We start from the raw sequence: 27,223 nt of genomic DNA on the forward strand, positions 1-27,223 counted from the left end.
AATTCAACTGATGCTTTGAAATGTTTAGCCCTGGTCTACACTACAGAGCTAGGTCAACGCAAGGCAACTTACGTCTGCCTAACTCTGTAAGTGTCTACACTAAGTTTTCACTCCCACCAACGTAAATCGCCCTCTACACTGACTTAAAACTCCACCTCCACGAGAGGCTTAGAGTCAATGTCGATGTAATTAGGTTGACGCCGTGTCAGTGTAGACGCTGCATGCTCACGTCGACCGTTGCTGGCTTTCAAAAGCCATCCCACAGCGACGGTTCAATTGGTGCACGTGCTCCTGCTGAGAACGTGCACCACGGACACAAGGAGAAAAGTGTAGACATGCACAAGCCATGTCATTTCTGTGGTGGCCATATGCCAATGTAAGTTAGGTTGACTTCATTTTGTAGTGTAGAGATGCCGTTATTTAAATAATAAAAGTGCAGTACTACAGTGATGTAGTTAGAACATCAGCTACTGCTCTGTAACTGCAGCTGCAGCCTCACGCCCTGTAATAGCACTGTTGAAATCCATGGTATTTTGGGGTCATTGTAGGAAATTTTTTTGTCTGTTTGTTAATGATGCCCCCATCAAATTGTTTATACTAAATCCGTTGAGTAAAGGCTCAGTTTATTCTGTGTCGGTATTTATACTTCTCATCCCCGTAGTAGCTCAGTGCCTTTCAGCCTCTCTAAACATCCAAATTCTGAGTCAGGTGGGAATAAGAAGCCCAATTGTGCCTCTCGGGGGCGTGAGGGTTAACAATTGGGTATTGTGTAGGTCAAACCCCCAGGCGGTTTGTGTCACTAGGTTAGGAAGCACTTTATGTGATCTCCTTCTCTGAGTGTACACCAAGCAGCCAGCAGTCCCGTTACAATCCAGGACAGATCTGCCCTCCACAGAGGCTGATTCTCTCCTCTGCCTAATGTGAACTCATTACTACAGAGAGACTGCAAAGCAGCCAGCCAGCCAGCTGTGAGATGAGGCAGGCGCATGGTTGTGTGTGAGATTCTCCAATGGGGAGGCGTCCCTTTTTCAGCCTTTTAAACGGACTTAAGAATTGAGATGGTGGGGGCAGCTTGGAGCTGAAGATCCCAAGAAGGGCGGCTGGATCTCTTCAGGCAGACAGGTTGGCTTTGTGTGATCCCACTTACTGTGTCGTGTTACTGAGGCATATATAAAAGGCACTGCAGGCTGCTGCTGCTAGGGCTCAACGTTGTGTCATATAATGGCAGGAACAAGGAAATATTTCAGAGGCAGCAGCAGATCATTCCCTCTGCTCGCCGGCTGGAAGGCTGCCTTGTGCAGGAATCCTTTTTTAAAAATGGTTATAAAACCATGATGCTTTGTGGGAAGATAAAGAGCTAATCTGGCGGTTGGGGATCCCTAAAGATTTCATTCCATCTGCAAAACAATCTGCTGGTGAGGGTTCAGGAGTGATGTGCAAGGACTCCTGCCGTCCAGTCTGTTGTTACTCCTGAATGACTGGCGTGCCAAAGTAATATAGCAAATGTAATAGGCATTATGCATTTATTGCTAGCTTTGGAGTCTGCCGGATACTATTTGTCATTCACAATGGACTTTAAGAAGCCGGTGTTGAAATATGAAGCCTCCTCTTGTTGCATCCTGTTTACAGAGCAGGGAGTTTTTAAAGTGTTCCCTCTATCCTGCATTGCTGTGTAGCTAGAATTTTAGGCAAGATGGTAAAATAAACCTGGCTCAGGGGAAAGAATTTGTTTAAAAACCATAAAGAAATGTATGTTTGTCTAGGGACCAGATTCTGATCTCAGTTACAGTGCTTTAAATCTGGAGTAAATCCACTGACGGTGTAACTGAGACTAGACCCTGGTCTCTAATGTCTTTGCAATTAGGAAAGTTTCTGCTAGTTAGAGGTTTGTTTGAACTTTGTGAAACCGACTGAATTCTCCATTTCAGACTAACTCCTATTTTATTTTGCCAAAAGACATTGAAATGGTGTGGGTGTGGGTTTCTTTTTTGGGGTACTTCACAATATAAAGATGTTCATAATAAGCATAATGTAAGTTTCCTGCATTCTTTACAGATACAGCCTTGTATGATCTTTTTACACCACTCTTGGTCATGATTAGAAGCATCTGCATCACAAAGCAAAGAGTTTGAAAGAACCTAAAACTTGAACAATGAATACGTACACGGACACAATTAATTTGCCTCCATAATCTGCAATAATTTGTATACCGCTATCGCAAATCTTTTCTGAATTGTGTTGTTATAGGACTAATCTAAGACTCCAGATGCATATTTAAGTTCATATGGCATGCTGGCCCAAATTCAGAAGCTAAATATTTTTGCAAGTCCTAAAGACACAAACTCTCTAGCAAAAAAGGAATCTGACTAATTTTCACTTTTTTTCCAGCAGCCTCCTGAGCCCGGAGGAATGAGTTTGATTTACTGAGGGCTTTCAAATTTTTCTCCTTTAAAAAGCCAGACATCGACAGACCATTTCACTAGAGATGATTAGACTGGAAAAAATGACCCCAGCATTTCCTTCCCACTAAAGAGAGGTCTGTGCCAAAGTTCTCTCGCAACTGGCATGCGGCACTAAACCAAACCTGGACGAGTGCACTCTAGCAGCCGGATTGTGTGTATGAAGCAGCAGTAATGATCTGCTTTGCCAAAGTCCGTGTCAGTCAGCCCGCCTTTTCAGTCTGCTCACCTGCTTCACATTGGCATATGACCCAAGAATAAATATTTCCCTGATCTATTAAAATTATAGAGGAGCCTGATCTATTACTCTGGATCTGCCCCACTCTTTCAGGACAGTTTTGGGTCTGGATCTCGTACTAGATTTGAACTTCCTGGCCGTCCCCAACATCTACAGAACTTGTGTTAGCCAAGTGTTTAAGTATACACTTAACTTCAAGCACATGAGCGTTTCCTTTGGCTTCAGTGCAACTACATTTGTGCTTAAAATTAAGCATACGCTTGAGTCATGATCCAAACACCCCTGAACTCGGGGGGGGGCAAAGTTTGGGTCTGGATCCAGAATTTGTGGCTCCATCCCATCTCAGTAGAAACACAAACACACAGTTAGTAGGGGAAACAGGCCTGATCAAAACGAAATGCATGGCTGCAGTGTGCTGTGACAAGTTACCTAGCTGACATGGCTGCTGGACAGTTGAACTTTTGATATCAAGCCTCCGTGTCCGTTAGCTCGTGTGCGTGGGATGCAAGGACTTCATTACTCTGGGGACAACAGGTTTTTTTCCTCGCTGTTCCTCTCACCTTGGATGGCCTCGTGCCTGGAAAGAATTCAAATGCTTTCCCTGGAAGCTGACGTTAACGACAATGCTTTGCACCGCCGAAGTACATTTTATCCAAGATCTCAAAGCGTAGTTGCTCAGCTAACGGGACCAAGTCATATGGCAGCTAGACAGCCCGCCTCCCTCCAGGTAGAGTTCAAGTGTTCCAACTCCACTCGAAGCTGAGTTCCATCAGCTTGACAAGAGTCCCCGCAGGCCCTCTCTTCAACCTGCATTGACTAGTGGGTTAGAATTTAAGCACTTCAGCAAGAGGATCAAGGAATGGAGCTGGGAACCTGGTCCAAACCCCATTTAAATCAAAGGGAATCTTTCCAGAGGCCACAATGGACTTTGGATCCAATGCTCACTAGTTTGTGTGGTGTTTGTAGCTGTGGAACATAAGAGCGGCCACACTGGAGTCAGACCAATGGTCCATCTAGCCCAGTATCCTGTCTTCTGACAGTGGCCAGTGCCAGGTACCCCAGAAGGAATGAACAGAACAGGTAATCATCAAGTGATCCATCCCCCATTGCCCATTCCCAGCTTCTGGCAAACAGAGGCCAGGGACACCATCCAACGGATATAATTTGCTGAACAGTAACTCCTCCCTTAAAGTTGTCCCAGTTAACTTTGTTTCGTCGTTACATTGTTGATCAATTAGGGACGTGCTTGTTTAAAGTTGTGCAGTCCTCCCTTATAACATTGTTTGGCAGCCGCCTACTTTGTCCACTGGTTGCAGGAAGAGCAGCCCGTTGGAGCGAGCTGGTGGGGGCTTGGAACCAGGCTGGAGCGGCAGCCCCCCATCAGCTCCCTGCTCCCCTAAGCTTCCTGTGCAGCAGCCGCCCATCAATTGCTGGCAGTTCAGCTGTCCCTCCCCCCACTGCCATGTGCTGCTCCTGCCCTCTGCCTTGGAGCTGCTCCCAGGAGCCTCCTTCTTGCTGTGAGAGGGCGGGGAGAAGAGAGGTGCTAATGTCAGGGTTTCCCCTGCTCCTGTTCCCTACTCCTTCTCCCCTCTCCTTTACCCCATCGGGCCATCTCCCACAGAGCAGTGGGGGACACGACAGGGCTCAGGACTGAGGGAGCTTGCTGGTAGCAGCTGCTGTCTCAACTTGCTGATTTACTTAAAAAGGCAATGTACTTAGAGTGGGGTCAGCATACTTAAAGGGGCAATGCTCATCTCTGTCTCTCACACGGTGTGTCTCTCTGGCCTGGTCTACATGGGGGGACGCGAGCTAAGTCGGTCTAAGTTATGCAACTTCAGCTGCGAAAATAGCGTAGCTGAAGTTGACGTACTTAGAGCTACTCACCGCGGTGTCTTCACTGCAGTAGGTTGACTGCTGATGCTCCCCCGTCGACTCCACCTTCGCTTCTGGCTCCGGTGGAGTACCGGAGTCGACGGGAGAGCGCTCGGCGGTCGATTTATCGTGTCTTCACTAGACGCGATCAATTAACCCCCGCTGGATCAATCGTTCTGGAGATAAGTGTAGACATGCCCTCTGTCTCTCTCTCTGCCATGCTGTCTCCCCTCCCTCCATTCGTGCTGCCTTGTACAGTGTGAGGCTAGAGTAACAACAATGGGTTAACCCTTGCGGGCTCAGCCGAGTGCTAGTTCCTAATTTCCCAGTAAGGCATTCCCTGGGAAATATCCCACCCTCTTCCACCCTCTGACTCCACTTCAACCAAGCTTCACAATCATCACTGCTGTGTACAGTATTTGTTTGATTAAAACTTTGTGTGTGTGTGTGTGTGTGTAATTATATATATGTAGTCTTTTGTCCGGTGAAAATTTTTCCCCTGGAACCTAACCCCACCTATTTACATTAATTCTTATGGGAAAATTGGATTCGCTTAACATGGTTTCGCTTTAAGTAGCATTTTTCAGGAACATAACTACAAGGTTAAGCGAGGAGTTACTGTATACTGCACCATCAAATTCCTGGACATCTGCTGTCAGCTGCCATTTTGTGAGGCAGAACAGATGGAACGCCGATGACAGAGGAGACCGACCTAGTGCTCTCCCTCACAGAGACCTCACTCTTGCTCCTCTGTGTTTCCTTTTGCGGGGTTGAGCTGAGCATGTAGATCTCTTGATCCTCCCTTTGCCAGAGTGGACCAGGGTATGTAGCACAAGGAACTTAAGCAAAAAACTAGTGCATGACCTATCTTTTTATTAAGTGCTCAGGAGTCGGGTGTGTCTCTGGTCACAGGTTAGACTGGACACACTCATTTCAAGTCACTCAGACTGAAGGCTATGGCTGCTCTTTGAGCATGTGAAAACATAACGGCCACATAGAAGTCAGAAATGAAAGCGACCTCCGCCCCTGTCATTTAGAGCTAAAAATGAACAACACGAGGCTCCCAAGCCAGCAAGGCAGACCACATGGTGAAACAAACCAAACGTAACTTGAACAATCTCTACTGAAAGCTTCTGGCTGGGAAGAAACGTTCGCAGATCCACCCACGACGAGGAGCCGAGGCAAAGCTCTGTGTTAGTCATTAGCTGCTCAGAATGATTGAAATGCTGGTCCAGATTTAGCATTACAGGGAGAAGAAACTTCAGAGAGGATTTGCCTTGTGATGAAAGATCCGCGTGGGCATTAGTTCAGCTCCTGCCCACGTAGTCATTCTGGGACACAATTTTCTGAATAATCAGAAGAGCTTTTTTATTTTTAACCCTTTCCTTCTGTTTCATGGGCAACGTATGGCACCACCTGCAAGACTGCACTGGTTCCGTCCCATGATGGGGAGTGCCACAATAGAAATCCCATTCACACTATCCTCTGGCTGCCTCTGCTTCCCAAGGGACTATAAGTGCATCTGGAATGCATCATTCAAGTCAATAGGAATTTGGTCTGAGTAAAAACTGCAGCACCGGGCCTCTAAACCTCCTAGTCTAACACCTGCTTTCCTGCTGCATTACAGCCCACAGGGGGATTGGTCCATTCTGCCCTGGCAACAAAACCAAGATTTGAAAGGGGCCCAGAATTATTTTGAAAATAGACGCTTTTACGCTATCCAAATCCTACAATGCTCCCATGAAATTGTTTTTTTAATAATCATAGTGGAAGTTGCTCGTTCGAAAATAAATATTCCCTTGCAGCATTTGCAACCCAAATACTGCAGCGTGGGGAACCTATAAGAGAAAATGACATCAGTGATTCAATGGAAGAATAAATGGAACTGCTCTTGTTGTTTTTTTTCATGGTCTGAGAGAGTTTTAAAACAAAGAGCACAAATAGGGCTCTAAAACAAATCTTTCTGGTTTACTAATCCAAGGTGCATTTATAGATTTGGGATGGGGAATGGCTTGTTTAAAATACATGGATTGAAATTTACAAAATCAAATGGGGTTTAGATCGATATCTTCTATTACAATTAATGGGAGATACATGCCTAAAATCCCCTAGACTGCTTTGAAAATCTCAACCATGATGTTTCAGATGATTGAATCCTTTGAAATAAGGCAAAGGAAAATTTTGTTCATTAATTGAGCAGATGGTTTTTATTTTAAAAAAGTTTCATTTTATTTTCTCTTTGCAAACTAAATAGAGTGTGGTTATCGGTTTATTTCCAAAGAGACTGGACACCTGCAGCTCCTGACCAAGTCAATTGGGAACTGTATGCGCTCAGTAGCCTTGAAAACTCAGGGCTTGTATCTTAATTGTACTTCAGTTTTTTTTAAGTCCAACATTAACCTTCAGTTCATGTGTTTGTTTCTGACAAAATCTCTGATCCTGCGCACATCCCTGCCTGTTTTTTTTTTTTCTTTTTTCACTGTGTCAATCTGAATTTTACACTCCGATTAGAATCATAGATTTGTGCTGGCTCGAGAGCAGAAGGCTGATCTCTACTCAGATCGTGGACGAGCTGAGTGGGAATTAGGATGACATCCTTCTTGAGTTTGACAAAGGTTTTCTTTCACTCCCAGGGTGTCTGCCTCCCCCCACATCCACATAACATGATATAAATGCAAGATACATCTTTCCACCCTCATTAAGGAGGGGATGAACTTTGCTCTGGAAATTTGTAACTCATGAGTCCAAGATTAGCAGCTTGAAATGGTGGGTTGATGCAGTTCCCTGGCATACTCAACAGCAGGCAGGGCAGTTGTAGTGGCCAGACACTAAAAAACAAAGAAACCCCAGTGTCCTGTTACAGCTGGTTGCCTCAGAGTCTTTCATTAAGCAATGAGGCACTGCTATGTCACTCTGCTAGACAGTCATGTCTTTCACTCTGGCAGCTCGCCTTTTGGACACTCATTTGGAAACCATTCGTTATCATTAGCATATAAACTAATTCAGCTTTGCTCAGCGAAGGGTGTGGCAAGGGGGACAAGATGATGTTTGGTTTCAGAGTAACAGCCGTGTTAGTCTGTATTCGCAAAAAGAAAAGGAGTACTTGTGGCACCTTAGAGACTAACCAATTTATTTGAGCATAAGCTTTCGTGAGCTATAGCTCACTTCATCGGATGCATACCGTGGAAACTGCAGCAGACTTTATATATACACAGAGAATATGAAACAATACCTCCTTCCACCCCACTGTCCTGCTGGTAATAGCTTATCTAAAGTGATCATCAGGTGGGCCATTTCCAGCACAAATCCAGGTTTTCTCACCCTCCACCCCCCCACACAAATTCACTCTCCTGCTGGTGATAGCCCATCCAAAGTGACAACTCTTTACACAATGTGCATGACAATCAAGTTGGGCTATTTCCTGCACAAATCCAGGTTTTCTCACATCCCCCCCACCCCCATACACACACAAACTCACTCTCCTGCTGGTAATAGCTCATCCAAACTGACCACTCTCCAAGTTTAAATCCAAGTTAAACCAGAACATCGGGGGGGGGGGGGTGTAGGAAAAAACAAGAGGACACAGGCTACCTTGCATAATGACTTAGCCACTCCCAGTCTCTATTTAAGCCTAAATTAATAGTATCCAATTTGCAAATGAATTCCAATTCAGCAGTTTCTTGCTGGAGTCTGGATTTGAAGTTTTTTTGTTTTAAGATAGCGACCTTCATGTCTGTGATTGCGTGACCAGAGAGATTGAAGTGTTCTCCGACTGGTTTATGAATGTTATAATTCTTGACATCTGATTTGTGTCCATTTATTCTTTTACGTAGAGACTGTCCAGTTTGACCAATGTACATGGCAGAGGGGCATTGCTGGCACATGATGGCATATATCACATTGGTGGATGTGCAGGTGAACGAGCCTCTGATAGTGCGGCTGATGTTATTAGGCCCTGTGATGGTGTCCCCTGAATAGATGATGTTTGTAATCAGCTGTTGATGGTGCAGCTCATGTGAGAGCTGTTTTTTGTGGGCTCTGCTCCAGGCCTGCCAGGAGTGAGGATGTGCAAGTATCCCAATCAGAAATGCAGCACCATGATTAAAGGGCCGGAAGCACCACCAGGAACCATGTCTGACTAACTTCCCTTAGAGTGAGGAATCATAAAGCATGACTGAGCAGTTTTCCCCTTCGAGATGAGTTTGTATCCCTGCAGCTTCTGCCCTAGAGGATTAAAAAGAGGAGCTGGGCCAGACAGAGGAGTACGGTAATTGTTTTTTTTCACAGAAAGAAAAAATGTGTGTGTGTGTGTGTGCAGAACTAATTTATGGGGTCTGATTCTGCTGTGACTTTTATGCCAGTCTTATGTTGGTGTAGCCTGGTGGCTCTCCTGGAGTAACTCTGCTCTCACGTTGGTGTAAGAGGAGAATCAGACCCACCGAGTCTTACATTTCTATAGGGCCAAAGGGCTGGATTCCCAGATAAATGTAGGTGTGGTTGTCACAGATCCACAGTATTGTGCAATGCCCCCAGATTTGGAACTGTCTCTTGGAGGAACCCCTTCAAGGATCCAGACCCCCAAGGGGTCTCACCCTTCAGGGTAGGCCACGTGGCCTCACTACTTCCTTTGACTAAACGTCTGCAGCTCCAACACCCCTGCTTCACACTGTGAACTCCGTTCAGTGAGTCCAGCCGAGGTAGCCTCCTGGTAGAGACTTGCCCACTGTTCAGGGATTAATGCACCTCACCAAGTATTTGTAGTGACACTCAGGCAGCATTGTCAAAACAGTCAGGTTTATCAGTTAACTGGAAAACAGCCTAGGAAGTCCTTAAACTATGTTTTAATCTTCATTTCTCCTAAATCCATTCTGGTTAGCTCAGAGTCCAGCCAAGCTGCAGTGAACTCTGTGTAAAGACCTTGTCTCTCTCTGTCTGACCTCCTTGGTCAGTTCCCAGGTGAGAGCCCTGACTCCTTCCAGCAGCCAACTCCTATTCCTCACTTCACAGCTCTCCAGTATTTTGTTCCCAAGCTGGGGTCTTTGCTCAGCTTCCCTGCTGAGAGGTGGGGAACTCCATCTCCCTTTGGGTCATTGGTGGTTAGGTGTCAATGGATTTGCCATGGTCTTGGATTTTCCATTGATGTGTGATTGGCTTTGGCCAGTCCTCTTTAATGACTCATTCAGGCTCAGCCATAAATGGCTGTCTCTCAGTCTGCCCTGAGAGCAACCAGGGAAACTGAGGCACACATAAGCTTCATAAAAATAGTATAGAAAATTCCTAGTGTGTCACAGTGGTGACTGGGAGCAAGAGAAGGAGCTCCCTTATCATTCTTAGCCCAATAATTGGTACTCACTTGAGTTTTGGGAGATCCTCAGGCAGGGCTTTGGAGCGGAGCCCGGAGCTGGAACGCGGAGCAGCTCCGGAGCAGTGGAGCTGCAGGTTTTTGCCTGGGGCTGGAGCAGAGCCAGAGCATAGCTCCAAAGCCCTGGCCTCAGGTCCAGTCCCCCATCTATCTGGTGGGGAGGAGGGATTTGAACTAGGATCTGCCACCTCTCAGATGAGTGGGGGATGATGTGGCACTCCCTCAGTCTCTCCTGTGGAAGCTGTTCCACTGTGGATAAATAATTTGTAAAGCCATTGGAGCAGGAGGACTGAATCCCAGGTCTCCCACCTCACGTGAGTTACTCTAACCACCCAGCCATAGAGCCACCTTCATACTTCCTCTCTGTCTGTCTCTCCAGCCCACTGACTCTTTCAGGAATATGCATTTTGCTGCTGTCGTGAAAGTGTTGCCCAAATTTGGCCAAGTTATCAGCCATGCTCCCACCTGCTCATTAGAGACTTGTTAGAGTTTAGCCTCTAAATTCTCCAAACAGTCCATCTGCACTGAGCATGCTCCCTCTCCTCATGGCTCCGATGTGTGACCAGATTGTGCATGCACTGTCCACACACAGTGATTGAGCATATTCCATTTTAGGCCTGCGGGGACTGAGCAGGACTGTCCTTCAATTGATCTTCCTGTCTGTGGGGGCCACTGTGGTTACAAACACCAGAACTGAGAGCAGGGACTTTGTCTCTCCTGTGCTTTCAGTGATCCCCTGCTGGTGCCCAGGTGGCATGGAGAAGAAGCAGGAGACAGCCTGACTAAGATGCAGGAGAGTGAGGAACCCGGAGTTGAGGTGTGTGGGGGGAGATGTGAAGAGCAGGGTAAGGGGCAGAGACAGGAGCGGAGGGACATGAAAATAGGAGTGGTGGGGGAGGGAGCAGGAGTCAGGAATGGAGAAAAGGCAGAAGCCACAGAAGTTCTCAAAAACATGAAAATGGCTTTAAAAGAATTAATAAATGTGAGGTTTTCTTTATGATACCATCTGGTTTTTAAGCCTTTAAGATGGCTGTTTTCAAGCTTTTTCTCTGCAACCACAAAGGGTAGAAACTTCCTTTTCAAAGGAAAGCTGAGATTCTCGGGTAATTAACTGACTCCAAGAACTGGAGCTTTAAGAAAAGTGTCAAGTCTCATGAGACTTGCAATAAAATCATGAGAGTTGGCAACACTATAACTTGAATATTGAAACAAGGAGTCCAGTGGCACCTTAAAGACGACTCCTTGTTGTTTTTGTGGATACAGACTAACACGGGTACCCCCTGATACCTGAATGTTGAAGAGCCAGAAGATGCTAAATAAATTGTTTGGATCACTATGTTAACTTGTACCTTCTCACAACCTTTCGTTAGCTGCTTCACCTGTCTCTTCTTGTACCTGTGAGTTACCCCTGCTTAGATTCCCTTTAGACCAGCGTTGTCCAATAGAAATTCGATGCTAGCCATACTGCTAGCCACACCTGTGGTTTTGAATTTTTCTTATTAGCTACATTATAAAAAAGCCACATGCATTAGCCACAGTTCAATAGCCTATTAGCCACATGTGGCTAGTGGCGAACGTATTGGACACCACTGCTTTAGACTGTTTCACCTACCTGCCAAAGTGTAATGTACACCACCTTGCCCATCCTTTCTGAATTTGTTGGACAGTGGTTAGACTACAGAGGAAATCTCGTATGGACTGTAAGGAAAAATCTCCCCAGTCAGTGGCATCGACAAGACCTAGGTCCTAGCAAGCCTCGTTTCTATGACTTCATTTTGTCCTTTCCCACAAAAATCCGTTGGTGCGCAAAAGAGCATCAAAACCAGAAAAATTATATTTTAAAAAACAAACTCAAAAGCAACTATAAAAGGGGACACCAAACCACTCAGCCCAAGGCTGGTTAGCATTAGTCATGCATTTTATGTTTGCCAATGCGATGAAGGCAAGTCGCTTGTTTGTTTGTTATAATCTCCAGTACCCTGGAGCAACAGTAGCAGAGTCTGTCGTATTAGCAATGAGAGTAATGTTTTAGCTCGTCTAATCCGTCCACCAAAGCCTAGCTAGACTCATGGGAAGTGAGTAGTTGTGATTAACTCTGCCACAGACAATGCCCAAACCTATGCCCCATTTTCACAACAGTGTCGACAAGCTGTGTGCCTTCCATATGAAATCAGTAGCAGTAGTGAAGCTCCTAGAAGACTTCGTGGAGACTCTGACACTTCCCTCTTTATGGGATCAAAATTCTGCTTGGAAGAGGGTTTTCGTTTTTATTTGTTTGTAAGATTTTATTTATTTCTTGCGTTTTATTCTGTCACGTTGCCATTAGAGATGTCCCTCAGTTAGATCCAAATTCCCACAAAATTTGGAGGTGCCAAAGTGGGTTTTGGTGATGATGCATTTCTGATCATTATTATAGTGATTCAGAAATTAAGGGGAACTTTGAAGTGAGACCCTGACTGATTTGGGGACATAAGAGACCCTTGAACTACCAAAGGTTTGGAGAAGTTTGTCCGCATATTTTGAAGTCTGTGCCCAGGGATTGCTGATCCCTCTCTACCGAGGTTCATTTGATCCAATCTTTGCTTGACCATATGCCGGTGGAGCTGTGCATGCCGTTGCTCTGGGGCTGGGCTCTGGAATATAAATCAGGCTGGCTGATTTCTGTTTCTTTTATGAATAACTAAAACCATGCTAACCAATTTATTTGAGCATAAGCTTTCGTGAGCTACAGCTCACTTCATCGGATGCATACTGTGGAAACTGCAGAAGACATTATATACACAGAGACCATGAAACAATACCTCCTCCCATCCCACTCTCCTGCTGGTAATAGCTTATCTAAAGTGATCACTCTCCTTACAATATGACAGGTTTCAGAGTAACAGCCGTGTTAGTCTGTATTCGCAAAAAGAAAAGGAGTACTTGTGGCACCTTAGAGACTAACCAATTTATTTGAGCATAAGCTTTCGTGAGCTACAGCTCACTTCATCGGATGCATACTGTGTGTATATAATGTCTTCTGCAGTTTCCACAGTATGCATCCGATGAAGTGAGCTGTAGCTCACGAAAGCTTATGCTCAAATAAATTGGTTAGTCTCTAAGGTGCCACAAGTCCTCCTTTTCTTTCTCCTTACAATGTGTATGATGATCAAGTTGGGCCATTTCCAGCACAAATCCAGGTTTTCTCACCCTCCGCCCCCCGCCACACAAACTCACTCTCCTGCTGGTAACAGCCCATCCAAAGTGACCTCTCTCTTTACAATCTGTATGATAATCAAGGTGGGCCATTTCCAGCACAAATCCAGGTTTTCTCACTCCCCACCCCCCCTCCAAAAACCACACACACAAACTCACTCTCCTGCTGGTAATAGCTTATCCAAAGTGACCACTCTCCTTGCAATGTGCATGATAATCAAGATGGGCCATTTCCAGCACAAATCCAGGTTTTCTCCCCCCCCCCCCCCCCACAAACTCACTCTCCTGCTGGTAATAGCTCATCCAAACTGACCACTCTCCTTACAATGTGTATGATTATCAAGGTGGGCCATTTCCAGCATAAATCCAAGTTTAACCAGAACGTCGGGGGGGGGGGGGGGGTTAGGAAAAAACAAGGGGAAATAGTCTACCTTGCATAATGACTTAGCCACTCCCAGTATCTATTTAAGCCTGAATTAATAGTATCCAATTTGCAAATGAATTCCAATTCAGCAGTTTCTCGCTGGAGTCTGGATTTGAAGTTTTTTGTTGTAAGATAGCGACCTTCATGTCTGTAATTGCGTGACCAGAGAGATTGAAGTGTTCTCCGACTGGTTTTTGAATGTTATAATTCGTGACGTCTGATTTGTGTCCATTTATTCTTTTACGTAGAGACTGTCCAGTTTGACCAATGTACATGGCAGAGGGGCATTGCTGGCACATGATGGCATATATCACATTGGTGGATGTGCAGGTGAACGAGCCTCTGATAGTGTGGCTGATGTGATTAGTCCCTGTGATGGTGTCCCCTGAATAGATATGTGGGCACAGTTGGCAACGGGCTTTGTTGCAAGGATAAGTTCCTGGGTGAGTGGTTCTGTTGTGTGGTATGTGGTTGTTGGTGAGTATTTGCTTCAGGTTGCGGGGCTGTCTGTAGGCAAGGACTGGCCTGTCTCCCAAGATTTATGAGAGTGTTGGGTCATCCTTTAGGATATGTTGTAGATCCTTAATAATGCATTGGAGGGGTTTTAGTTGGGGGCTGAAGGTGACGGCTAGTGGCGTTCTGTTATTTTCTTTGTTAGGCCTGTCCTGTAGTAGGTAACTTCTGGGAACTCTTCTGGCTCTATCAATCTGTTTCTCTACTTCCGCAGGTGGGTATTGTAGTTGTAAGAAAGCTTGACAGAGATCTTGTAGGTGTTTGTCTCTGTCTGAGGGGTTGGAGCAAATGTGGTTGTATCGCAGAGCTTGGCTGTAGACGATGAATCATGTGGTGTGGTCAGGGTGAAAGCTGGAGGCATGCAGGTAGGAATAGCGGTCAGGCCAGTCCTTGCCTACAGACAGCCCCACAACCTGAAGCAAATATTCACCAACAACCACATACCACACAACAGAACCACTAACCCAGGAACTTATCCTTGCAACAAAGCCCGTTGCCAACTGTGCCCATATATCTATTCAGGGGACACCATCACAGGGACTAATAACATCAGCCACACTATCAGAGGCTCGTTCACCTGCACATCCACCAATGTGATATATGCCATCATGTGCCAGCAATGCCCCTCTGCCATGTACATTGGTCAAACTGGACAGTCTCTACGTAAAAGAATAAATGGACACAAATCAGACGTCAAGAATTATAACATTCAAAAACCATTATGCAAGGTAGACTATTTCCCCTTGTTTTTTCCTAACCCCCCCCCCCCCCCCCAGACATTCTGGTTAAACTTGGATTTATGCTGGAAATGGCCCACCTTGATAATCATACACATTGTAAGGAGAGTGGTCAGTTTGGATGAGCTATTACCAGCAGGAGAGTGAGTTTGGGGAGGGAGGGGTGGAGGGTGAGAAAACCTGGATTTGTGCTGGAAATGGCCCATCTTGTTTATCATACATATTGTAAGGAGAGTGATCACTTTAGATAAGCTATTACCAGCAGGAGAGTGGGATGGGAGGAGGTATTGTTTCATGGTCTCTGTGTATATAATGTCTTCTGCAGTTTCCACAGTATGCATCCGATGAAGTGAGCTGTAGCTCACGAAAGCTTATGCTCAGATAAATTGGTTTGTCTCTAAGGTGCCACAAGTACTCCTTTTTTCTTTTTGTGAATACAGACTAACACGGCTGTTACTCTAAAACCATGCTGGTTTTGCTGCCTTTGTATCCCCGGCACCCTAAAAACCTTGAGGCGGAAACATACCGAAAGAAAGATTTAGTTTTTTCTTAGGACATTTGTTCATGGGGGAAGGAATTTCCCGCACTAGATTTTTACCATGACTAGTACACAGGGACCTTCACGGCTAGGGTTTCTAGGTGCTACCACAATATCAAATAAATTCAGAGCAGCTGGCCTGCTTTGGCGGCTCAGTGAAAAGATACGGTGGTGGGTTCCAGAACAATCTCTGAACATGTGGGCCTCTGTTTCCCCTGCCTTAGTTTGTGTGAAGTGTGTGCAAAGCTCTGCCATCCATGTGAGTGGAGAACTCTGATCTAGTGGCATCCTATGCCCACTGTGTACGTGAGTAAATGACAACACAAGGTGCTCTTCAGGGGAAATTAGGCCCTTGGGCCATTAATTTGTGGGGATCAGGGAGTGATGAGGGTCTCTGGAGCAGGGACTGAGGAATTCGGGAGTACTTTTATACTGTTGCAGTGTGACTCTCAATTTGCACAGCATAGTGCAAGCTGGGAAGGGGCATCTAGTAAAAACGGGAGCAAAGAATGGGTCTGATCAGACCCTCACAATAACTGTGACAAATTCTGTATCTAAAACAAAACCCTGTGGATGAGTTTGCTGGCTCGAAAAGAAAATCAGATTTCTGCGCCATGCAAAGCGCTGACTGGTTTTGGTGAGGGGAGAAACTAAACAGAACATGTAGGCTTGGAAGGGGATAGCAAATGCCGTGGCTAGCTATGCCATTGCTGCAAAGCTATGGGACTCCCGTAGGGCACAACGGGGGCTTGTGGGCTCTAGCAAGGACTCTTTGGTGGCTACAAACGTCTACACTCAATTGTGGTGGTGCTGTTCCTGATTCAGACTGCTCCGGTTTTAAAGTAGCATGGTTGTAAATGGGCAGCAACCATGAGTGACTTTCCTTCTGGTGGCGGGTGCTGTCTTCAGAGCCGGCTCGTCAGCCACAGAGCAGCTACAGCAGGGGCAGCAGCCATGCAAGTGTCCGCCATTTTGCTCTGCTCCTCTGTGTTTCATCCCTGCCTGGCGGGGACAGAGTTAGGTTCAGCTGTCTGCCCTTGCAGCCCTTGGCCTCTCTGAGACTGTTATCATCTAGTTAAAAGCCTGTTTCCTGAGGGAGCTTCATGAGATGTAATTGTGAGGGTCACGGAGAAAGGAGGGACACACGAGTCATTCGGTCTCATCCCAGCACATTTCACTACAACACAAACCATAGATTGCAGCACACTCAGGCCTCTCTTCTCCATTGCCCTGTGCTGTTTTTACACAGCTCCAGCAGTACAGAAGGACTGTACAAGTCAGCAGATCTTGGAGACTTTCCGGGTAGTTAGGGTTGCCAGGTGTTCAGTTTTCGACCGGAACACCTGGTGGAAAAGGGACCCTGGCGGCGCCGGTCAGTACTGCTGACTGGGCCATTAAAAGTCCGGTTGGCGGCACAACGGGCTAAGGCAGGCTCCCTACCTGGCTCTGTGCGGCTCCCCAGAAGCAGTGACATATCCCTCAGCTCCTAGGTGGAGGTGCAGCCAGGGGGACTCCGTGTGCTGCCCCCACACAGAACCCCGGCTCTGCAGCTCCCATTGGCTGGCCAATGGGCGTTGGGGGGAGCAGTGCCTGCAGGGGGAGGCAGCACGCGCCATGCAAAGCCACCTGGCTGCGCCTCCGCCTCAGAGCTGAGGGACATGTCACTGCATCCAGGGAGCCGCCTGAGGTAAGTGTCTCCCAGAGCCAGCACCCAAACTGCCTCTTGGAGACTGCACCCCGCTCCCCCTCTTTCACTCCAACCCCCTATCCCAGCCCTGAGCGCCCTCCCGCACACAAACTCCCTCCCGGAGCCCACACCCCAACTCGTAACCCCCTCCCGCACTCCAAACCCCTTGGCCCCAGCTCGGAGCCCACTCCTGCACCGTGAACTCCTCATCTCTGGCCCCCACCCTGGAGCCCAGCCCCCCAGCCCAGAGCCCTGACTCCCTCCCAACCCCCTGCCTCAGTTACTGTACTGGTTACTCTACTTTTACTGGTGAAAATGAGCAAGTGAGTGAGGGGAAGGGATGGAGCCTTGGGGAAGGGGGTGGGGCAAGGGTGTTCAGTTTTGTGAGATTAGAAAGTTGGCCACCCTATGGGTAGTGCGGAGGGATTCTCCAGGGTGTGCAGTATTGGTTTAATGAGTCTCTACCACCCTCCATGGTAGCCCCGGCTCAGGCACTATGGCCGAGGGGAGAGGTGGGGGGGGCAGACAGCATGTGCAGAGCATTGCTGCACTTGGGGTGTACTCAGCTGCTGGATGTCTACTGTGGGGCCGTGGCAGCCAAGCATCAGTCAGCGTGTTCTCAGTCGGCTCTAATTTATGTCAGGTGAGACTGGCCCTGCTCCTTGGGTTCCTACAATGGGTAGATCTCAGCTGGAGTTCACAATGAGGCTCTCAGGCTAGGCTTTCCAGCAACGTTGAGTGGGAGAAATTTCCTTTCACTGGACAGTGACAAGGCATTCTGGAGCCAGGGCTATAAAGTGTCTTAAACCCCAAACCATGTGGGAGGCGTGTTTCGATAGAAGAGAGAGTCTAGCTTGGTTGTTCAGGGCAGCACCCTTTGTAGTCATTGAGAGAAGGTAAACCCTGCTGCTCTGTGCCCTACAAAGCTAGTGGATGAGTTTGATCAAAGGCTGTGTTTGCTGTCTGTATGGGGGGCGGGGGATGAACCCAAATAAGCTGGTGCCAAACTGTGAACACGTCTGTTATACAGTGGAGTCAACCTGCGTTGCTGTCTCTGCTCACAGAGGCTGTGCCAATTTAGCTGGTTGTCGTCAGTACCAGGGCGGTTCCCACCCGTCCCCAATTGAGTAGGACGGTCCTGGCTTCCACAGCGCTATCCCTATGACTAGACTCCAGGCTTAAGAAAAGCCACAAACTGCTTTGCTGCGATACCAGCTGGGGATGTGAGGCACAGAATCACGCCAGCCTCAGGTCACAGTGGTGATTCAATGGTGCAGCGTGCCTCAGTCGGCATCCTAAAGGCAAGATCCTGCCAGCTGATGGAGGAAGAGACCTGGGTTCTCTTCCCAGCTGTGTGACCTTGAGCAAGACACCTCACCCCTCTGTTTTCCTTCCCACCCTCTGTCTCTCTTGCCTGTGTAGATTGTAAGATCTTTGGGACAGGGACTGTGTCTTATAATGTGTTTGCAGCCCTGATCTTGAGTGAGGCCTCTAGGCAGTAGATGAAACCGCTCCCCTCACCTGCCCCATGAGCCCCACTCAAACCAGCCACTCTGTTGGTGGATGCTGGTTCCACAGCCATTCATTAGCATCATCTCCCGATTTCTTCCAGCCATCCACAGTGCCCAGGGCCAGAGCGGTGGCAGGGGTTGATAACCTTGCTAATTGGTTGGGTAAACAAAATGGAAATACATCCATCAATAATGCATGGCCTCAGCTGCTGTCGTTCATGCCAGATGTATTGATTTCTTTGGTTTAAATTCCGCCGGGAGGCGGAGCCTCAAGACCAAGGATGGAGGGGGATGGGGGGGAAGGTTTTTCCAAAAATTGTTATATATTAATTGTATTATGGCCGAGTCTAGGGGCCCCAGTTCTAGTCCCTGGCCCCCTGTACTAGCGTTGTGAAAACACAGAACTGAAGGACAGTCCCTGCCCCAAAGAGCGAGTTTGTCGTACTTTTCAAAATCGATTAAAACCGTGGTTTGTACTCAATGTTTTAATGATTATGTTGATACATTTTTTGGTACATTCTTACTTGTCCCCTCTTCTCTCCTACCCTTACACCTCTCCCCTGTGTCACCAACATTCTGATGAGCCCTGTTTGCTAAGGTTAACCGGAAAGCCAGCTGGCAATGCCTGCAAGCTATAATGATCTTGTCTAACAGCTGGTGTGGCTGCTAAATCGAAGGGAAGTATTTCATAAAGCTGAGCTCCTCCCACGATGGTTTGGACTAATGGGGGCCAAAGTAAACTTCGGCATCAGCGAGTGAGACACCCATTGGCTGCCATGAGTTGTGCCCACTTACACCAGGGCTAAATGTGGCCTGTGAAACTATCAGACTGCAGCAGCAAGAGTTGGCAGAGCTGTGTGTGTGTGCCCTTGCTGGCTCACATGCCCAGTTATATAAGCACTACAGTTCAGTTTCATGTTATTCCACATAGCATCTGTCCCTAACGCTGGGCCCTGGGAGGACGTTGCAAGGTCGGAGGATCCCATCCTGCGCCTTTTGAAGTCCAGTGGGTCTTTGCAACTCTGTTACCAGCCTCAGCAGAGGGGCTATTCACTGACCAGTCAGAGAGGCTGATCTCCACTCTCAAGGTATCCCTGCTTGGTAGAGTTGTGGCCCACTAGCAGGGTTCCCTGGTGTGGAAGCTTAGATTGCCACTGCCCAAGCTGTGTTCTTTGAATAAATACAGGGCAGCTAATATCAATCCTACCACCTTTTGGAAACACTGATTGTTTTCCTCCCTGCACCAGCTCTCCTCTCCCTGTGATTGACTTTCTGCTCCCTTGCTAGTGTGACCCCGGCTGTTCTGAGAAGACCCCCACCCCCGACTTTTCTTTAATTTATATTATATTGATCTCCCCTGGTTTTTGGAAAAAAGACTGAAAGAACCAAAAAAGGAAAAGAATGGGAGGAAAGGGGGAAGAGGGGCCCAGGGTGCGGGGGGAAAAGGAGAGTGACCTCTGTTTCCATTCCCTCGGAATTAATCAGATTTCAAAAAAGTTGCACCAAATCTTTATTCTCTGCAGTGTTAAATGAGCTTTATCTGCCAGGTCAGCCCTGGCACTGTGCTAAGCTTCTGTCCATGGAGGCAGCCTCTTCTTCCATCTCGCCATTTGGCTACCAGCGCTGCTCCAGAGAATCAGGCTTCACGTGAGTTGGCGTGTTTCCATGATGATGGGATCTATCCCAAAACACTGTTCTGGGAAGTAATTTTTAAGGAGAGATGCATCATCATAGTAACTCTCCTGTCTGCCTGCAGCCAGAAGGACTGAATCCTGGTACTTTTCTAACTCTTTGCTCTGTCAGTGAGAAGAATACCTAAGTAACCACAGAAATGAGGGTAAGCAGCACTCAGCAGCCATTGTAAATGATTGTGCCAATTGGAGATCTTGAGTGGGGGGTTAATTTAACATCATAGCCCCCTTGGCTAATTTATGCGACTCTGTGGAGGCCCAGACCCTGGCTCCTGTGGGTGAGGGTGTGCAGGCTCATGTCCCTAGAGGGAGGCTGTTCTGTTGCATGGATTTTTTTTTTTCCTTTGCATTTGATGCCTGGAGCAGAAGCTACTCCGCATTCTCTGCATATATTTACTCATCTTTCTGTAAGAGGGCAATGACCCTAGCACCCTCCGGTTAGCCTGTCTTAAAGCTTTGGCAGGATTCACTGGGCTCAAACTGATCTGCTGAAACCAGGCCAGAGCCGTATATTTGTAGAGAATGAGGGGAGTCAGGATGTTTTACCAGTTGATGTTGCTCAGTTTAAAGACCAGCACCGTAATCCCAGCGTTTTTGGAAAGCTGCTGAGATGGGTCCCTCTGACCCTATTGGCAAGTTCGCCCCAGATTATAGGTGGCACTTGAAGTTCTGACATTCTAATGCCTGTATATTGAGAGGAAAGATGGACTTGTGGTTAAAGCAGTGGATTGAGATGTCGGAGAAATAGGCTTAATTCAGAGCTCTGCCATGCAGGCCCTAAGTGATTTTGAGCGAGTCACTTAGTCTCTCTGGACCTCAATTCCCCATCTGTAAAATGGGGATATTGTGCTTCCTTTCTTCATCCTTTGTTCTGTCTATTTATCTTGTACACTCTGCAGGGCCGGGACTGTCTCCTACTATATGTTTGTATAGCACCTAGTACAATTGGACCTGGCTGGCAAACATTAAGAAACGCCGATCTATCCCCCTGTAAATGAACCGTTTCAGAACCAAGCTGAAATAAGCCCGTGAGGCCCCACATTCTGGAGAGGAAAGAGTCTAACTCATTCAGTGTAAGATTGTGGTTCCTGACCACTAAATGCATCCAGTTAGAATCCGCAGATTGACGCACCCTGCCCCTTGCTATCTTTAGCTACTTTTAAATCTTTACTTCAAAAGAGCAGGCTTTGTTTTGGTGAGAAGAAAGCCCCATAGTTCCTTATTTCCTCCTTGGGCAATGTATTTTCTTGTTGTGAAAAAAAAACATCAGCAAAGGAAGCGGGGTGGGGGGAAGGGGGCTGGTCAGTTACTCAAAAAGCCCTTCTGTGGTGTGCAAAGGAAAGGGGGGGGGGGTGGAACATGGTACTGTATCTAAAATAGCCATCACTGTTTCAAAGGACTGAAATGCTGCTTTATCTGGGAGCCCAGATGCAGTGGCTTAATATGAAACATGAAGTTGCAAAGAGAGGCCCGTCGTCTTGAGCAAACTTGTGACAAGCTCTGCTAAATCTATTGGAATCACTTTATGAAACGCGCGCTCTGCAAACACAGGACAATAGATAAAGTAACTGGGCTGGAGATGGGACTTTCTGTATCATAAGCTTCTCCGCTGTGAAGAGTCATATGATAACATTTGAGCCAACGATTATGCCAGGCTCTTAACCTCTGAGTATATCCTTTGTCTTGCTGGGTTCTAATGGAGGGTGAAGGGTCTGGTTAACTCAGTGAGGGTTTCTCTTTTCACTTGTACAGATGAAATCATGCAGCAGGAGATAAGGCCGCTGGTCGCAGTGGATATAATTGAGCAGCTCCACAGGCAATTTGCCATCCTGTCAGGTAAGGACTGAATTTAAATTGTATTCTTGGATTCTTTTGGAAACCTGCTGAGATTTACCACATTGGCTGTTTCGCATCCTCCCAGCTCTGCACTGCAGTGGCAACAACCTTTTTAATGTTGTCCATGGACAGAATGGTTAATATTTCTCCTTGGTAGTATGTGGAGTTGATTAAACACCACCTCCTCGTTCTTGGTTTTCAGGCAACAGTCCTCCCTCCGCCCCCGCCCCCACTTCCAATCAATTAGATATCAATTAGATTTAAAAGGGAAGAAACTAACGTAGCATTTATTTATATTTTCAAAAGGTGTATATATGTTTCACATGGTGTATTTGGTTTGTTTGGGAGCTTGGTTTGTCCATCCCCCCGCTGGTTTTGTGTTAGGAATGATTCACTTGAAATATAAGGCTATCATCTTTTCAAATGATTTGTGATTATTTCGCATTTCTTCTATTGTTCCCCAGGTTTGCATGACACTTTACAGAAACCCCAAAAGGACGTGACTCCTAAGAGAGCTAGTAGATCGTTAAATGTTTACTTAGTATGTAACCAACAATTTAGCATCAATATTTTGTCTACGGCAGAGGACTAAGAATTATGGTATAGGTTTTTGAATTGTCTGTGACGCTGACTGCCTGGATGACCTTTGGCAGGTCACTTAACTTCTCTGCCTCCGTTTCCTCATTGATAAAACAGCAATTTTGCTTCCCTGCTTGAGGTTTCACTCATTCATAACTGTAATGTGCTTTTAGATCCTCAAATTTAAGGCACTTTCTCTTTCTCCAAACAAAAATTCACTTTTATGAATGTCCTCAAACACCGAATGAAAGCGTCAGAAATAGCATTATGGCAAGTTTGTGTTTTTTATTCAAACGAATGGTCTTGCACTTTGTAGGGTTCATCCAGCTCTGTTCATGCAGATTGGCCTGTTGAGGGTGTGCATATCAATGCAAATGATGAGCATTCTTATGATTTAGCACTGCCTCTCACACGTAGTAGGGAAACACCTCTACTTCTGGCTTACCAAACCGAGGCTCAGAAAAGTTCAGGGCCCTGTTCTGCAAGGTACTGAGCAATTCCAGTGAGGAGTGGACCGTAGGGCGCTCTGCATGAGAGCTGGTTGGGAATTTCTCGACAAAATGCTTTTTGTAGGAAATGCCTATTTGCCAAAACTGAAATGTTTTGGTTTTAGTGGTCCAGGATGGAATTTATGGTCAAAATACGTATGAGATGTGTGGGCGGGGGGGGGGGGGGGACCTGGATTTGTGCTGGAAATGGCCCAACTTGATTATCATACACATTGTAAGGAGAGTGATCACTTTAGATAAGCTATTACCAGCAGGAGAGTGGGGTGGGGGGAGAGAAAACCTTTTGTAGTGGTAAACACCCATTTTTTCATGCTTTGTGTGTATAAAAAGATCTTCTACACTTTCCACGGTATGCATCCGATGAAGTGAGCTGTAGCTCATGAAAGCTTATGCTCAAATAAATTGGTTAGTCTCTAAGCTGCCAAAAGTACTCCTTTTCTTTTTGCGAATACAGACTAACACGGCTGTTACTCTGACACGTATGAGAGAGACCCATCTCAGAATCATCAGTAGCCCAGTGGTTAGATCACTCAGTTGGTATGTGGGCGACCTAGGTTCAAGGCTATGCTCTGCTTGATTGAGAGCAAGGACTTGGGAAATATGTGTTGGGCCACTGAGACTCAGGTGGAGTGGAGACTTGATGAATACTTTAACCACAGGCTATTTTGGGTGGGTGTCTCCCCGTTTTCTTTTTTCTTTTCGTGAAGAATTTCAAAAGATCTCGGTTTTGTTCCAATGCAGAACAAAAACAAATTCCAAAACCTTGAAGTTTTCACAAAATGGAATTCTTGTTTTCCAGCCAGCCCTACTCAGCACCTTGCTGGATCAGACAGCCCTAAACAATGTGTCTAGCAAGTCAGGTGGGTTTGACTGAGTTTTGGAATTGGGAATCTTAGGTTTGAGTTCTGATGCTGCTATGTTACTTTGGATATGTCACTCAATGTATTTGAGGCTCAGTTTTCCCATTTCTAAAATGCGGGTAATGATAATGAAGTTAACAGGATTTAAAAAAAAATCTTCTTTAATAATCTACAGACAGAAACATGGATAATTATTACTAAATTACAGTAAGTTAAAACCATGTGACGAGGAATACAGCTAAGATACAAGTGGGAATTGCAAGCTGCAGAAATTTTGTACTCTTCTGGGTAGATGAGTTTAACGAGAGATTAATGTATTGCAACGAGATCATTTGAGCCTATCCTGCTGTTGCAGTGCTGTATCTCAGTGCTGTTTAGAGCCAGGACTCTCTGGAGCTTTCTGGGTAACTTCCCAAGATGTTCCAGGGGGGAGGTAGGTGTGTGCAAGTCCCATAGAGACAAACCTTGACTCAGGCACGCTCTACAGATACAGCTACCCTTCTGTGCCCAGCCCCATCTCCTCCACAGAGGTGGAGATCCAGGCACCTCCTCTGCTGCCTTATAAGGGGGTGAGGTTGCTGGAAAGTGATGCCAGGAGCTGGCAGTGCTCCATGTGCATCTCTGCATGGGTGGTTGGGTTTCCCTGCTTGAGTGACAATCAGGAAGAGAGCCTCTGAGTCAAGAGCACCCCCCATCCTTTCCTCCCAACACTGAAGTCAGCTGACCTCTCTGGAGCTGTCAATTGGCAAAGGAGCCAAAGAGCTCCCCCAGCAGGTAAGTGTAGTACCTGCAATTGTTGTACAGGGCAACATCGGCAACATAGGGCCCTGTAACCTGTCCCCAGAACCTCCACCCCAAATCCTGTAGTTAAGGGACTTCCTGTGCCCCCTTCTTTCCATGCCCAAAGGCAGCTTTGCAGGGGCAAAAGCCACCCTCCCAGTCGGCTCTTGCCCAGAGGACAGAGCCCCCTACCCTGAGGATGGACCAGAGCCATGCAGACAGACACACAGACACACACACACACACCCCCGCTGGTTGAAGAAGAGCCCTGTTCATCAAGCAGCGACTGACGGGCTCTAGAGCAGACTGGATTAGGCAGAGGGCAGAGTGCTTGCACTCCAGCTGGCAGTGTTATGGGGCTGTGGAGCAGTCAGTTTGTCTGTGCTTTGGGGAAGAGGGAAGCCAGGTATCCACGAGTCCAGCTCTGTAACTATAAACTTGTTTGGTCCAACCCTCACCACCATGACCTATTTCAGTGTGTAATATGCGGCACTGCATGGTGATGTGAGAAGCAGCCTGGCCATGACTGAGAGCCGGGGGAGTTGGGGTCTGTCTGGTGGTGACTCAGCCACAGTGGCTTTTTTAAACCATTCTCCTCACTGCCTTTGGCTTTTGCTCATGATTTAAATGGTGTCGTTGAGTGATGATTCGATCTTATCTCCATGGGAGACGGGCTGGTTCAGAGGGTTTCTGTCTGACTCCCAGTGTTCATCTGACAACCACCATTGATAACTATCTTCAGTCCGCAGGCAGGCCGAGGACAGCGTGGAGAGTGAACTGGCTCCTTCGCTTCTCTTCTGCATTCGCTCGTTCTGGTGTTGCCAATACTGTGGCATCCCCGTATCGTGCCTAACAAACTACACAACACACACCCACAAGAACAGCCATCCTGAGTCAGAGCAATGGTCCATTGAGCCCAGGGGTGGGCAAACTTTTTAGCCCAAGGGCCACAGCTGAGTATGGACATTGTATGGCGGGCCATGAATGTTCATGAAATTGAGGGTTGGGGTGCAGGAGGGGGTAAGGGCTCCAGCTGGGGTGTGGGCTCTGGGGTGCAGGAGGGTGGGACCGAGGGGTTTGGAGGGCGGCCAACAGGAGCTGCGGGGGTGGTGCTTGGGGTGGGGGCAGTGTGCAGATCCCCCTGACTGCCCCTACGTGTAGGAGCTTTAGGGGGGACATGCTGCTGCTTCCGGGAGCCATGTGGAGCTACGGCATAGGGGGAGCGGGGCAAGCCCGGGACCCCGCTCTCTGGCAGGAGTTTGAGGGCCAGATTAAAATGTCTGAAGGGCCGGATGCAGACCCTGGGCCGTAGTTTGCTCACCCCTGTTCTAGCCCAATATCCTGTCTTCCAACAGTGGCCAATGCCAGGTGCTCCAGAGGGAATGAACAGAACAGGTCATCAGAGATCCATCTTCTGTTGTCCATTCCCAGCTTCTGGCCAACCAGTTACTGGTTGATGAGAGGACCTTCCCTCTTATCCCACATAAAAGTGCCTGCATTCACCCCCACACCCCGAAGGCGATTTCAGTTGCTCCAAGCTCCATATTGTCTCCTATTGCAGTGTCAGAGCAGATGACAAACACTGACACAGCAACTGCAACAGTGAACTTAGTCCCCCCAGGTCAGTCCCACGGTGCTCCTGCCCACGAATCAGTGACTGCTCTGAGCCTACAAGGAAATGGGTCTGACAAGCCATTCCTATGCAGCGGGCCCTCAGCTGGTCTCAGCTCTGCTCTGCACCTAGGGTGGCCAACTTTCTAATCGCACAAAACTGAACACCCTAGCCCAGCTCCTTTCCCGAGGCCCTGCCCCGTTCACTACATTCCCCCTCCCTCTGTGGCTTGCTCTCCCCACGGTGACTCACTTTCACTGGGCTGGGGCAGAGGCCAGAGGGTTGGGATGCGGGAGGGAGTGAGGGCTCCAGCTGGGGTTGCAGGTTCTGGGGTGGGGCTGGAGATGAGGGGTTTGGGGTGCAGGAGGGGGCTGGGGGCTGGGGCAGAGGGGTTCAGGGTGTGTGTGGGGGGCTCTGGGCTGGGGCAAGGGGTTGGAGTGCAGGGGGGGTGAGGGCTCCATCTTGGGGTGCAGGCTCTAGGGTGAGGCTGGAGATGAGGGGTTTGGAGTGCAGGGGGGGGCTCCAGGTTTGGGGGGGTCAGGGCTGGTCAGGGGAATGGGGTGCAGGAGGGGGCACAGGCTCTGGGCTGGGGATGCAGGCTCTGGGACGGGGCCAGGGGATGAAGGGTTTGGGTTACAGGCGGGGCTCTGGGGTAGGGGGTTGGGGCTCGGGATTGGGAGGCGGGCTTTCCTCAGGCAGCTCCTGGTCACCAGCGCAGCGGGTCTAAGGCAGACTGCCTGCCTGTCCTGGCACTGCGCTGCACGCCCCGGAAGCAGCCAGCAGGTCCGGCTCTTAGGCGGAGGTACAGTAGGCGTCTCTG

General features: G+C 47.7%; 1 protein-coding gene across 2 annotated transcripts in view; it reads left to right on the forward strand.

The window, feature by feature from the left end:
• MCF2L2 (MCF.2 cell line derived transforming sequence-like 2) overlaps positions 1-27,223 on the forward strand; it is a 319,138-nt gene that overhangs the window by 60,048 nt on the left and 231,867 nt on the right. For both annotated transcript variants that reach the window (XM_084638977.1, XM_084638978.1), the window contains exon 2: positions 21,980-22,063. In XM_084638977.1, the coding sequence (XP_084495103.1) occupies positions 21,980-22,063 (84 nt within the window). The remainder of the gene's footprint in view (positions 1-21,979; positions 22,064-27,223) is intronic.

This window comes from Lepidochelys olivacea (genome assembly GCF_965140295.1).
Source record: "Lepidochelys olivacea isolate rLepOli2 genome assembly, chromosome: 9".
Classification (NCBI taxonomy): Eukaryota; Metazoa; Chordata; order Testudines; family Cheloniidae; genus Lepidochelys; species Lepidochelys olivacea.